This window comes from Rhodamnia argentea, chromosome 4 (assembly GCF_020921035.1).
Source record: "Rhodamnia argentea isolate NSW1041297 chromosome 4, ASM2092103v1, whole genome shotgun sequence".
In the NCBI taxonomy this organism is placed as follows: domain Eukaryota; kingdom Viridiplantae; phylum Streptophyta; class Magnoliopsida; order Myrtales; family Myrtaceae; genus Rhodamnia; species Rhodamnia argentea.
Window position 1 is genome coordinate 22,915,530 of NC_063153.1, and position 12,641 is coordinate 22,928,170.

At 42.9% G+C, this 12,641-nt stretch overlaps 3 protein-coding genes across 4 annotated transcripts; 1 reads left to right on the forward strand and 2 right to left on the reverse strand.

Moving 5' to 3' along the window:
* Positions 1–2,843: 2,843 nt before the first annotated feature.
* LOC115740731 (phosphatidylglycerophosphate phosphatase PTPMT2-like) lies at positions 2,844–5,509 on the reverse strand. Of its 2 annotated transcripts, none has more exons than XM_030674312.2 (6): positions 5,195–5,508; positions 4,570–4,692; positions 4,368–4,461; positions 4,161–4,243; positions 3,960–4,049; positions 2,844–3,278 (listed from the first exon to the last, which is right to left on the reverse strand). In XM_030674312.2, exons 1-6 carry the CDS (start codon positions 5,393–5,395, stop codon positions 3,009–3,011), a joined length of 861 nt encoding a protein of 286 aa, XP_030530172.1. In that variant the 5' UTR covers positions 5,396–5,508; the 3' UTR covers positions 2,844–3,008. The 2 variants fall into 2 exon arrangements, 1 of the variants encoding a protein (XP_030530172.1); XR_007198157.1 differs by having other exon boundaries at positions 3,147–3,278; positions 3,412–4,049; positions 5,195–5,509.
* Positions 5,510–7,457: 1,948 nt separating this feature from the next.
* Positions 7,458–9,045, forward strand: LOC115740729 (leucine-rich repeat extensin-like protein 6). Its single transcript, XM_030674310.2, has one exon. It carries the CDS (start codon positions 7,492–7,494, stop codon positions 8,863–8,865), a length of 1,374 nt encoding a protein of 457 aa, XP_030530170.2. The 5' UTR covers positions 7,458–7,491; the 3' UTR covers positions 8,866–9,045.
* A 497-nt stretch (positions 9,046–9,542) lies between these two features.
* On the reverse strand, positions 9,543–12,354 carry LOC115740732 (acid phosphatase 1-like). Its single transcript, XM_030674313.2, has 3 exons — positions 11,901–12,354; positions 10,295–10,504; positions 9,543–10,162 (listed from the first exon to the last, which is right to left on the reverse strand). The coding sequence occupies exons 1-3, from the start codon at positions 12,314–12,316 to the stop codon at positions 9,985–9,987; spliced, it is 804 nt and encodes a 267-aa protein (XP_030530173.1). The 5' UTR covers positions 12,317–12,354; the 3' UTR covers positions 9,543–9,984.
* Positions 12,355–12,641: the final 287 nt, after the last annotated feature.

A 12,641-nucleotide genomic window follows, 5' to 3' on the forward strand; every position in this document is an offset into this window, starting at 1 on the left:
GATCCGTTGTACGAGCTTAGCCTCCCACCTTTGGCAAGTTGGAGAATTTTCAACTCAATAGCTCAAATTATCAGATAGATGATACTAGATAAACCCAGCTGTTAATTCACCAAAGTGGAGTGACTTCGAAAATACTGCTGTACATTCTGCTGACTAATGAATTGAATCTAGATATTTGAACGTTCCATTAAAAGTTGATTGGTGTTGTTTCTTCCTGCTGCACACATGATGACCACAAAACAAGCAAGAAGGTGAAAATAACAGCATAAATTCAACTTCAGCTCCTTTCACTTGCTAGCTGGTAGAGAATCAAAAACACAGATGGATATATATATGCAGATGCCCTAAAGAAAGCATTTTTGCTCCTCCAGGCCATGGTTGAGAGGATAATACAAAGAGAAAGGAGATGTGCCCTCTTTAAAAAGGGGTAATGACATGTCCTGCTCAACCTGGAAAGGTGATATTCAAATTCTTTCAATCCCATGGAAGATTTTTTGGGGGGAATTAGCAATAAAATTTGTTGCAATAAACAGGCTTTTGGGTTTGGTGATTTGGTCCCATAAAGAAGTTGCAGGAGGAACTTAAGTAGTGCAATGGGGAATATGACAACATGGCCAAAACCCACCTTTTTTTGGGATTCTTCCGTAAGGAATTTGTTGCTTTTTTTTTTCAGATGGAAGCCCACCCTGTCCCTCATAAGCTCAAAGATATGTAGCTTGGGTTTGTGCAGTTCACCTAGGACTTATATTCTACTATCACTTGCCATTTCAGGCATACCTTTTTGTTAGTGTCGTGAAGAATCCTATGACAATTTATCAAGACACAATAAAAATAAAAAGAAGGTATTGTAACCATCGGGAAGTGCGACGAGTCATGCGGACCTAGTATTGGGAGGCCTAATTCCCTAAAAAAAATCCCGAACTTTAGGTGTAGACCCAAATCTATCCCAAACTTTTTTTTTTTTGTCCCATAAAAAATCACCAACTTTTAATGAGTTCCCGAATCTGCCCACGGTTAGCCTTTTTCCCCAGTTGGGTTCGAGAGGTGGCTCCCACGATTTCTTTTATTTTTTCCCGGAGGATACTGGGATTTCCATATTACTCCCATATCATCTATCGTAATTGATCAATTTATGTTGAGCAACCCTTCGAGAAGAGCACGATATACAATGGCCTTCCAAGTTTATTTGTACATAAAATCACTCCACAAACTCTCTCTTTTCATATGAAATTTGGAATTTATACCGATATTGTCGACACATACATGAATCCAAGATTAATACATTAGTAGGACTTGGGATTGTACATTGTGAGATACACTTCCAAAAATCTTGTCCGTGGGACACTCTTAACAAATTTATTGGTACATGGCCACAGTCCATGAGTATGAAAAACCGTACAACCTTAATCAACTCGTTATTCGGTTAAAGAGGCTGTTCATGACGCATGTGACTAATCATGTTTGATCTTGATCTTTACTCATGTACACGATGTAGTTCTTATCATAAGTTCATCTATCAAGTTAATCTGAGAAGGCGATAATTAAGTCTCGGCTTAAGTAATTGCGGCGGTCAATGCCTTTGTTCCTCGAAGGTGTCGGTCTCTCCATCTCCAAGAACGAAATTCACATTGTCGTTGTTGTTGGTGTTGTCAATTCAAGTTTAATCCCGATGTGATGGAGACATATCCAGCTTCGCATGCATAATCATAAAAGGTGCTAAATACTATGAAAGGACCTTTCTTTATGGTCCAATATAATATACGCAGGAGAAGAATCCATGCACATAGAAAATCATGGTACGAGTAGAAAATCATTCTCAGATGGAAATGCGGGTAGACATCGAAAAGTTTGACACGTCTTTGCTGCAATAAGCATATGATAATATCGTCCAACGAAGATGCAGATTGCAGAGAATGGAATTTGTACTCTTCTTTTCTTCAATGTTATCCGCTTGAGTCAGTGGCCCAAAAGACACACAAAATGGAAAAATTATCCTCGTGAATTGATAGAGCAAGCAGCTGAAAAATGGGCTTGAGGCCCACAAAGTCAGAGCATGACATGTAATTAGGATTGAGCATGATTCCAGCATAGAACTTGGAACCAGACTGGTGGGGAACTTATCCGATTTCGGATTCCAAAAAATTGCTGAATCTGTTCCAATGAGCAGGTTCCATGTAAGGTAACCCTGTAACAAGTTTTTGTGTTTTTTTTTTTTTAGTATATTTCTTCACGCAATCTTGCGATATTCCATGTGTCCAATGATGAGTATGTAATCTAAAACCAATAGTCTGAGCTTCAATTTTCGGCAATATTCAAAATTTAGAATTTTACTTTGTTAATCTTTCATATTTATTTATGTGTTTAAATATGAGTTATGGGCAGTAGATTATAACAGCGAATGATGGTCATTAAAAGATGATAATTCACTATAATCGTTCAATTAATAATACAAATAGAACCCGTATAGGCCCTAGAACCTATGATAGGGTATGTTCTAGATTTCAAGATATGCATCGTAGGTTCCGGGTTCTAGAAAATAATGAACCTGTTCCAACGGATAGCGAAACTTGAACCACTCACCCCTAATTGTATCGAAAGAAAAGAAAGAAAAAAAAACTCAGATTGAGCAAGCATGTAAGCAGAGAAATGAAGAACGTCAGCCAATTTAGTGTTATTCCCAACTCGGCATCGTGAATCGTCATTTCTTTTCTTTTGGGTTTCTGGCTTAAGGATGTCGAGTTTGGTAGTCAAATCATGCGAAGCAAGCGTCGCACCTAAGCATCAACATCGCAGTGGACAAAAAGCTACCAAAGATCCAAACCAAAACATAACCTGACAGTGGCTTGTAGGAAAGGATACTTTTCTTTATTCAGAAACAAGAATGCATCTCATTAGGCCGTCATCCGTGACTTCAATCAATGTGAAAGCTATCAGATACAAGGGATTGCTTATTTTACAGTTTACCCCTGTACAAGCAACGCAGGACCGTGCTGAGCACAGGTTGGCAATTAGCCAGCATGCGCCTCACGCACTGGTGTCTGCCCGACGAATGGTCCACAAGTACCACAAACCCTCGAAGAAACACAAAGGCATGACATATTCGTATTCTCGGGGCTACCACCGATTCTTACCTTAGGACCATCCACCTTTGGCCTGCCAGAATGACCATCAGAAATCCCACAATACCCTTCCCTATCGGCATCTGTAGTGGTAACTGCATCTTCAGGGGAACGGCCAACTGCAGTGGCTGGCCTTTGCTTGCTGTACTCTTGAACTGCCTGCTTTGAATGATGTCACCAAGGGGACTCGCAGTCAAGCAGTGAAGTTTAAAAAGCATGACCGCCTCTTGAGACCACCATTAAACTTTTGTAGTGGGGTTTAGAAATGTGGTCAGCAAAGTGATATAACTACCGCTATAATGGTGGAAAGCAAGACTCGTGCAAAAAAATTTTGCTCCAAATTCTTATTCAAGCAGAAGCAACTGATCTAGCCTTTGACCCTGATGTGAGTAGCATCATGCAGGAAAGAGTCATGTAAAATTAATAGAATATTACCGACATAAAGCTTGCTAAAATTACGAAGTTAATCATTTAAGCGTAAGACTACTCTGTAATAGGTCGACCTTCCACCTGGTCACCATACTTTTGAAGCAGTTTCAGGTCAGGAGACTGCATCAACTTAGCTAAAGAAACGAAAACATTTTTGCGGCAATTATCAATGAATGATAGTGTAGCAGCGTACGACGCATCAGCATTCTTTTACTCATTTAAAGAATGCTTGACTAAGTGAGTTGATTGAAACCACTGAAGAGCATAGTGACCACAGCAAAAGTAACCCTAAAATTGAAGCAACAAAAACGTAGCTTGTCCAATAATTCCTTCAATATGATGCAACTTCATTACTTGATGAAGATTGTAATGATAGGCTTTACAAGAAGAAGAATAAGCAGTACTTCTCACCTTCCACTGAGAGGAAGTCAGAAGCACTCTGGGCCTTCTGGAACGCACAAATTCCAGGGCGGCACTAGGAGTCATTTGCTTATGCTTCACCTGCAATACATGAAGTAGCCAATGTCACCCTCAATTATGAGCCAAGAGAGATGAGCACAGTTGATCTGTGGGCAACAAACTGACGGTATCCTTAATTTAGTCCTTGTATACCAAATAGCAGAGCACAACTGTTGTGCTCCTTCCTCTCCCAGCTTTGCAGTGGACATAAGTTTTTCGGCCACAAGATGCGTTTCCTGAATCATAGACAAGACAAGGTGTTGGGACAAAAGACGGGTTTCTCTTTTATCTAATTGACAGCAGAATTAGATCGGCCGCCTCACGGCATTTTCTGTGACCGCGTTTGTGAAGGATTCTTACTATAAATAAAGGCCACCGCCCGGTCAATATCAGCAAGAGGAGGAGCATAAAGATAGTCTCTTGTAGGTATCACCAAGTGATCAATTTTATAATCCTGGCGAGCACAGAACAAGGAAACTAGTAAATACCCTGAACGTCCTTTCGAACATGACTTAATCAAGGGGCCAAAAATCCCAGAAAGAAAGGGAAAGACATCACTGACACGATAAAGCGACGACGGAACCAAGGTTTCGTAAGGTTCATTGAGAGTGATGACACCATGGACACCAAGCCGCTTCAACCGCCCAACATCCTTGCGGAATGGAACTGCGCCTAACAAAATAAACTGGTATAGATTGACCCGAATAAACTGCATATCAGAAAACAACAGCTTTTCTTCACCAATATCAACTCTTCCCAATCTATTTTGCTCTGGGCGGGGTCGAAAACAGTAGAGCCAATGAAATTCCAAGTGTACAATCGAAATAAACTCGAAACCAATTATTCGCAATTTCTGATGAAGTGGCCACGCCCCACGGTTTCAACAATTTAAAGCCCAAAAATTTCAACTAATGCAATATTAACTTCTTGTGCCACGATTTTGAAATGAGCTTCTAGATCGCCGCCAGCACATGCAAGATGAGCCCCGATGTAAGGTTCGCATAAGTCAGCAAATTCAAGAGACAAGAAGCCCAAACACATCACTAATCATGCCACTGAATCTCATCAATCAAAACCCATCACCATCCGCAGTCATACAAATTAAGCCGAGCAAACTTCAAACCGGCATTCGAAATCGAAGAAGGAAACGACCAACTAAACGAGTATTTGAAGACAGATTTGGATACCTCGTCGACTTCATCCCACCAACGGAACTCGGGTTGGAGCCTGTTCCGCAGCACATTGTACAGGAGAGTGGGGTAAAACAAGATCCTCGCGCCCGCGCCCACCAAAATGCGCTTCCCATCGAAGCCCGGCCCGCGATGCACAGCACGGACGCCGTCGGTCTCGCCGCCCTCGGCGCCGCTCGGTTCGTCGATCTTCACCATGCCGCTCGATTTTGGCGAGGAAGAGCAAACGAAAACGACTTGCTTCGGAAGAAATTTCGGACAAGGCAAAACAGTTCGCGAATATTCACTTCTGTAGGGGAAGAAGATTACGTGTGTATGAACGCTTAATCCCTAAAAAATTGTCTAGTTTAAGTTAGATTTCCAATTCTACTCCTCTTTTTTTTTTTTTTTTTGGTCTACAAAATATCAACTTTAGATCCGTCCTAATATACTCTGAATTTTTTTCTAAAGAAAAATCCTCACTTTAGATTAAGTATCAAATCTACCGGAGCTTTTTTGTGTGAAAAAAAAATCACAAGCTTTAACTTTAGTCTCAAATCTATCCTATTCCTCGATAGCCATTCGTCCAAAAAATCGCCATTAGTCGCTCCTAATTTTCCTAATTTTCATGTCAAAGAACGGTTTCGTTTTGGACCGAGACAGGCCAGGTCAATATACTGATGGCACTTTTTGGACGAAGGTTAACGGAGGCTAATTTGAGACTAGATTAAAAGTAGGTGCTTTTTAGTAGACAAATAATAGTTCGACGTAGATTTATGATAAGAGTTAAAGTTGGTTACTTTTTTAGCAAAGAAAAATTTCGGGACAGATTTGGGGCTAAAAACTTCGGGACAGATTTGGGGCTAAACCTAAAGTTTGGTTTTATAAAATAGAAATCACACTTGAAAAGGGTGGATAATTAGCTAGAGCACTGGGTGCTGTAGCAAAACTGATTGCCTTTGCAGACAGCTCCGCTTCCTCGTCTTGCTTCTCAAAAAGCTTATTCTACTTTGCTAAAGAAAAAAAAGTTCGGGACTAGACCTAAAGCTTGATGTTTCCATTAGAGAAAACAAAAAAGTTTGGGTGCAATTGAAATTGGACCTAACGCTCAAGATATCTCTGAGACAAAAAAAAAAAAAAGTTGGGGTAAAAAGTGAAATTGAACCTAAAGCTAGGTTTTTTCAAAGAATTGGCCTATAAAGACCGCACAAGCTCATTATTAAACTAAAAAATTATAAATAAGAACTTGAAGTGCCATTATTTTTTTAAATAAGAGCTTAAAGTGTCATTATTTTCTTAAATAAAAGCCTGAAGTCAACATGACAGCTTCAAATAAAAGTCTCCTTCATCGGTCGTCTAAGTATTTCTGATCGATTGAGAGTATTTTCGTCCAAAGAAGATTTTAATTATATTCTTTTTTTTCTTAATTTTTTTTGTCCTGCAGCCCGCGAGGGTCGACCTCGCTTTCTGTAAACAAAACGCGTGGTTCTAACGAGTGAAAAACTGGATTCTTCTTACCAACAGTTAAAAAAAAATTCCTCATTTCTTTTCAATTTTTACTTCTCATTTCCGTTCTCTTTTTTTTTTTTTTTTTTCATCTCTGACGTTGATTCCCGATGACCACGGAAACAAGCCGCCACCCCGTTATTATTCACAGAACCACGCGTTTTGTTGCGCCAACTTTATGTTGGGTTTGATCACCATCAACGGTCCCTCCTTTTCCCCCTTCCCTCCTTTTAAGGCGCTCTCTTTTTGAACCCCCAATGATGAACCCCGTGCCCGCAATTCACTCTCTCACTTGCTAATGTGGGGGACACACTTCCATATTACCGGACGTGCCGGCCCGGCCGGCGGTCCGTCGCATCTCGCCTTTCATCTCGGTAAGTGTAGGCTGCCCCCGCGTACCGTGATCAGCCGGCCGGCATGCGCATCGGCATGAGTCTTCTGCTATGAACTTAGGGGCCCTTATTATGCTGCCCGGCCAATAGTGACAGTTGCATCGAGTCAAATTAACCCGTTGTGGGAGAAGTGAGAAGAAAATTGAATAGTTAATGCCCGACAGGAGCCCCATTCATGTCAACCCCTTTTGGCTGGTCAAGCTTTAATGTAATTGCTTCCTCTCTGGTGAACCAATTTACTTCGGAACAAGGGCAAATCTTGAATGCGGCAACTTTGCTGTTCATGGTGTGATTCAATCCTGGACTCCACTTCCTGTCCATCATTAAGCGTGTCAACAAGTCCAACGGAGCAACACAATGATGGAATCCTAAGAGCACAAATCAAGAGATCCTCGTAGAGAACGACAACATGAGCAAATGCACGACGAGCTAAAACCCCACCATTCGCTTTCCCCGTTTCCACTGAGCAGACTAATGTGGACAACCTTGCAAAGCATAACTAAGTCACAGAACACACCTTTGCAGGCTGCGGCCACCCACACCCATAGTAGAATGGAGAGATGGCTTTCGGCTTTGCTCCTCCTCCTGGCAATGCCGGTCGAAGCAGCGTATGTCGGCGGTGGAGTCAGCATCGGGATCGGCGGCGGCAATGCTGGAGTTGGCAGCGGGCGTGGAGGCGGAGCGGGCAGTGTCTGGATCGGTGGAGGGATCGACACCCCAGCTTCATCAGGTTCGAGGCTGAGCAATGCCTACACAGCTCTTCAGGCGTGGAAATCAGCTGTCACCGATGATCCAAACAAGGTTGTGGGGACTTGGGTTGGCTCCGACGTGTGCTCGTACAAGGGTGTGTTCTGCTCCGATTCTCAAGACGGAATGGGTCCTTTTGTTGCGGGCATAGATCTCAACAAGGCAAATGTTCGGGGAACTCTCGTCAAAGAGCTGTCTTTGCTCACTGACCTGACCCTCCTCCACCTCAACAGCAACAGATTCTCAGGCTCGGTCCCCAACACTCTCGGAGATCTCTCCTCTCTACAGGAGCTAGACCTCAGTAATAACCAGTTCTCAGGCCCTTTTCCTGCAGTTGTTCTTGAAATGCCAAGTCTCATTTACTTAGACCTCAGATTTAACAGCTTCTCCGGCTCAATACCAGAAGACCTCTTCAACAGGAAACTTGATGCTATATTCGTCAACAACAACAACTTTGAAGGCGAGCTTCCTCAGAGCCTGGGCAATTCTCCAGCTTCAGTGATCAATTTGGCCAATAACAAGTTCAGTGGAAGCATCCCGGCTAGCTTCGGTCTGATGGCCTCCAAACTGAAGGAGATTCTTTTTCTGAATAACCAGTTATCAGGATGCGTTCCCGAGGGAGTCGGGTTGTTCACAGAGATGAAAGTCTTCGACGTGAGCCACAATTCATTGATGGGTCATTTGCCCGACACGCTCTCGTGCTTGAGCCAGGTCGAAGTCCTGAACTTGGGGCACAACCGGCTGTCGGGGGAATTACCCGACCTGGTCTGTTCGCTCAAAAGCCTCATGAACTTGACAGTGGCCTACAATTTCCTGTCTGGTTTGAGCCAAGAATGCACGAAGCTGTTCTTTAGGAGCGTGGGCTTCGATTTCTCGGTCAACTGTATTCCTAATAAGGACATGCAGAGGCCTCAACCAGAGTGTTCTTCCACGCCAGGAGGAGGGCTGAGTTGTCTAAGGATACCTTCGGCGCAGCCCCTTGTCTGTGGTGCGATGGCCGTTCTCTCCGGGACAGCTGCAGATCCAGCATCCAAGTCACCATGAGCCGAGGATCACCCAACTATCAACAGGTTGGTTATGGCTGTCCTGAAACTAATGACTGAGTATCATTATTCAGAGCATACTGTCTTGATTTTCTGATACGCTAGTTTAAACTTTCCGTGGGAGGTGCAGTGGATAAGATATGCCTTCAAATTGATGGGGTTTTGTGAGCCTATAGGTTTTGTATGTATACGTTCGCCCCGTTATATGTTTATTGACTGGGAAAGGCAGACCAACTTGCAAAGTTGCAATTGTCAAAAGAATGTCATATACTGTCTTGTGGCGCATCTGCCAACTTTTCTTAGATTCTACCATCACATATAGATTGTTACACTTACAGATCCATAGTAGAAACACGAACACCCAAAATTTAGCTTCCTAAGTTGCATGTGCCCAAAGGAGGAACAAGAAGAAACCGCCCAACCAGGAAGACACAAGAGAGACCGAAAACAATACATAACACAGCTTCCCAGCGAAATTTCATGTTGCATCTGGCAGACGCTCATGCAACATAGAAAGAAAACGGTTATGGAAGCAGAAGAGAGAGGGAGGGCCTGGAATTTTGAATTTATTAGCATGAAGATGATTATCTTCAAATCTGCATGATATTTAGAAGTATATGCATAGGATGTTTTGAAGGTTTTGAATTCCTTGGTCAGAGACAACATAACTTTCACAAATTCTGCAGAAAGAAATGCACCATAGATACATTTTATTAATTTGGAAGTTCACACCAAGTCCATGAATACAGGCAATGGAAAATAGTTGAAAACACAGACGTTATTTACATGCATACTCTTCATCAATGCTAAGAAATATAGGACAAAAACCTACTATGAGATGGTTGGTGTCCTGCACCATCATATTTGCAGTTTGCAGGTACTTCACCCTAAAAACACCAATGGTGTGCAGAAACAGGTCTTACACAGAGCGCACGTGCACAAAAAACGACACAATGAAGCGCAAATCCATTATTCATCTTATTGACAAAAGAAAAAAACATGAAGTCAGTGCCTGACAATGGCAACGACGAATGACTTGTGTGGAAAAGAATCATGTTTATCAAATAGGAATCGATGTGTCACATCAATGTTCTCGTACTCCATGGTTTTGACATCGTCATCAAGAAATGTAGTACATAGGGTTCGGGAGCTTGAAAGACCGTTTCGCAATAGCAAAGCCTAGTAAATCACTCCACTGGTCTCCGGAGCACCCATGAATTGTATAACCCTGGCTTTCCAATTCAGACCTCTTCTCTGACTTATAGACAATTGCAGTTTTGCCTTGATCACTGGCATTCCTGGTTTATTGAAAAGAATGGCAAAAGTCCAAGTCAAATGTGCGAAAAAAACAAAGTAGCACAAGATATTGCTATCGTAACCAAGAAAAGGGCTGAAAGCTACAGAACAGGATCTATATTTCACAGATTTACCTCAAGATAAGCCTTTCCCAGTCACTGTACCCAGCATCTCGAAGATTCTTTTCCGTAACGTTTCTTTGATACTCACTCCGCCCAGTCAGCAGAAAGATTGTGAAACCCAGCTGTTGAAGCTCCTTGTACAAACTTAAGCTCGCAGGTAAAGCAGGGGCCTTGGCCAAATCCACCCAATCATCGAAAGAGTTCTCATCAAAGGTCTCTGATCTGCGATTGAAACAGAACAAGTCAACAACTATGAGCCACACTCGGGACGATCACCCTATTCCAAGGGAAGAAAAAGAACTCCCAAGTCCTGAGCAGATCAGGTGACATCCAAATCAGGCCACACCCCTTGGCAAACATCTGCAAACAACTAGGAACTCCAAGCATTAACCGGATATTTTACTAGAGTATCCAAGAACAACTTAAGCATAAAACGGGATTGTTCATCTGCATCTAGACTGATTTTATTGTTCTTATCTTTTTCTGGTAAGTAAGTTAACCTATTAATACTTCCACCAAAGAAAACATGGGTTGACTACTCCCATCAATAGCCACCAAAGGAAAATATCAGGCCTTCAATAACTCAGCAACCTACGACAACAGCCAGGATTTTACTTCACCCCAATGATAGAAAATATGACAGCAACAAAACAGACGATGAATCAAAACGACTTGCTTTATTAATTCTCATCTAGTGTAGTTGGTCAAAGCTTCCTCCTCAATGAGAAAGAAATGCTTTTACATATGAATATTGCACTGATCAAGTGGATGAAAGAGGAGAATGTGCCACATAACTTCTCCTTAGTCCGTGTTATGCTTGGACGGTTTTTCACATAGAGCCCATTCCACCAGCAGTCACATGGCGACATTTCGAATGGTTCAAAACAGCAACATTAACACCGTGATCACGTAATGCACAAACTCAGCAAATTCAACCAATTGGTTCAGAGATGGTGGCATTTTCGTTTATCCGGTCACGAAAAAGCAAAGAACAAAATTACTTCGCTTAGGGAAGGATACCAACATCCTCCAGAGCTCAACTCTGTCTCCAAGCCTGGTGTTAACCAGAATTAAGGAACAATGCAGTACATCAAACAAATCCAGGAAAGGGTTACCCAGAATGTCTGTCGCAAAGATGCGATAGGGTGCGAACGAATCTGAAGTCGAAAATTCGGGTCATGTAATCGAAGCTAAAGCAGGATATTTGCTTCTGTAAGCGAACAAGCAATAGTAGACCAAGCTTGATCATGAACTAGAAAAGATAACTACCGTTGTTAACTGCTCATTCAATTCGATCTAAGATGAATCTTGGACCCTCGAACTTATAATTTGTTAACACCTTCACGATGCCATAGAGACGACAGCATAGACTAGAACGAGCCTCCATCGTTAAATGAACCTAACTCCAGGCACGCCTTTCCACGTGTCGCGATCCTACTGGTAGATCCCTAGGCCAAGCAACCACTAACCGATGACGTAAACAAATACACGTACTAACCAACCGGGGACGCGGAAAAGGTTAAACGCATCCGGACCGCACATCACGAGACAGAAAGCGACAAGAAGATAATCAGCCAATCCAACGGCGACGAGATCATCGCTACACGGTCGAACTCACCCGAAGCCATGGGCCTCGTAGTACGGCAGATTCGAGAGCAGGGTCTCGTCGATGTCGAACACCCAGGCGTCGCTCCCGTTCCCGGCGATCTGCACGGTCTTCGCGAACTCCGACGAGTAGTTCGCTGTGATCGCGGAGTCCGACGTGTAGCGGTCGCCGCTCACGTAGGTCGCGACGAACTGCTCGCACCGAGACGGGACCTGCGTCCAGCTCCCGGCGTCGTTCGTCTCCACGGCAAACCGCCAGCTTTCGCAGTAGAGGCCGTCGTCCCTGAGGATCTTCCGGTCGCCGGAGAACGGCGGCTTCGAGTAGAGACGAATGAGCGGTTGCGACAGGGAAGTGGATGCGAGATTGAGGAGGAGGAAGAGGGAGGAGAGAAATCGGCGGGACCCCATTGACGGGGCCGGAAGGTTCATTGTGGATGAAATGATTGACGGGTGAGGAGAGAGACACCGTGGGTAAAATAAATGACAGGTGAGGAGAGAGAGAGAACACGCGCGCACGTGCTTTTTGTCCCGAAGGCATTTTTAAATAAAAAAAAATACAACATCTTGATCTCGTTTAAATTGGCATTATATAAAGAGGATTCCGTCGAACACTTCTCGAAATCGACATACCGAGAATAATTGAAGTGAAAAGATGAGAAATATTTCTTCTTTGAATGTTTTGAAATGATAATAGATCAACTCAATTTATAGAGTTTGAAAGTTCATGTACTCAAAAAATACACTAATTAAAAAG

Excerpts from the sequence above, each read along its gene's own strand:
- LOC115740729 (XM_030674310.2), top strand. The coding sequence starts at position 7,492 with ATGCACGACGAGCTAAAACCCCACCATTCGCTTTCCCCGTTTCCACTG.
- LOC115740731 (XM_030674312.2), bottom strand. The coding sequence starts at position 5,395 with ATGGTGAAGATCGACGAACCGAGCGGCGCCGAGGGCGGCGAGACCGAC. Across the intron at positions 4,693-5,194 it reads GGTGGGATGAAGTCGACGAG|TTTATTTTGTTAGGCGCAGT; the intron begins GTATCCAAATCT and ends AATCTATACCAG. Across the intron at positions 4,050-4,160 it reads CAGTTGTGCTCTGCTATTTG|GTGAAGCATAAGCAAATGAC; the intron begins GTATACAAGGAC and ends CATGTATTGCAG.
- LOC115740732 (XM_030674313.2), bottom strand. The coding sequence starts at position 12,316 with ATGAACCTTCCGGCCCCGTCAATGGGGTCCCGCCGATTTCTCTCCTCC. Across the intron at positions 10,505-11,900 it reads TACGAGGCCCATGGCTTCGG|ATCAGAGACCTTTGATGAGA; the intron begins GTGAGTTCGACC and ends TTTCAATCGCAG. Across the intron at positions 10,163-10,294 it reads TGGGAAAGGCTTATCTTGAG|GAATGCCAGTGATCAAGGCA; the intron begins GTAAATCTGTGA and ends TCAATAAACCAG.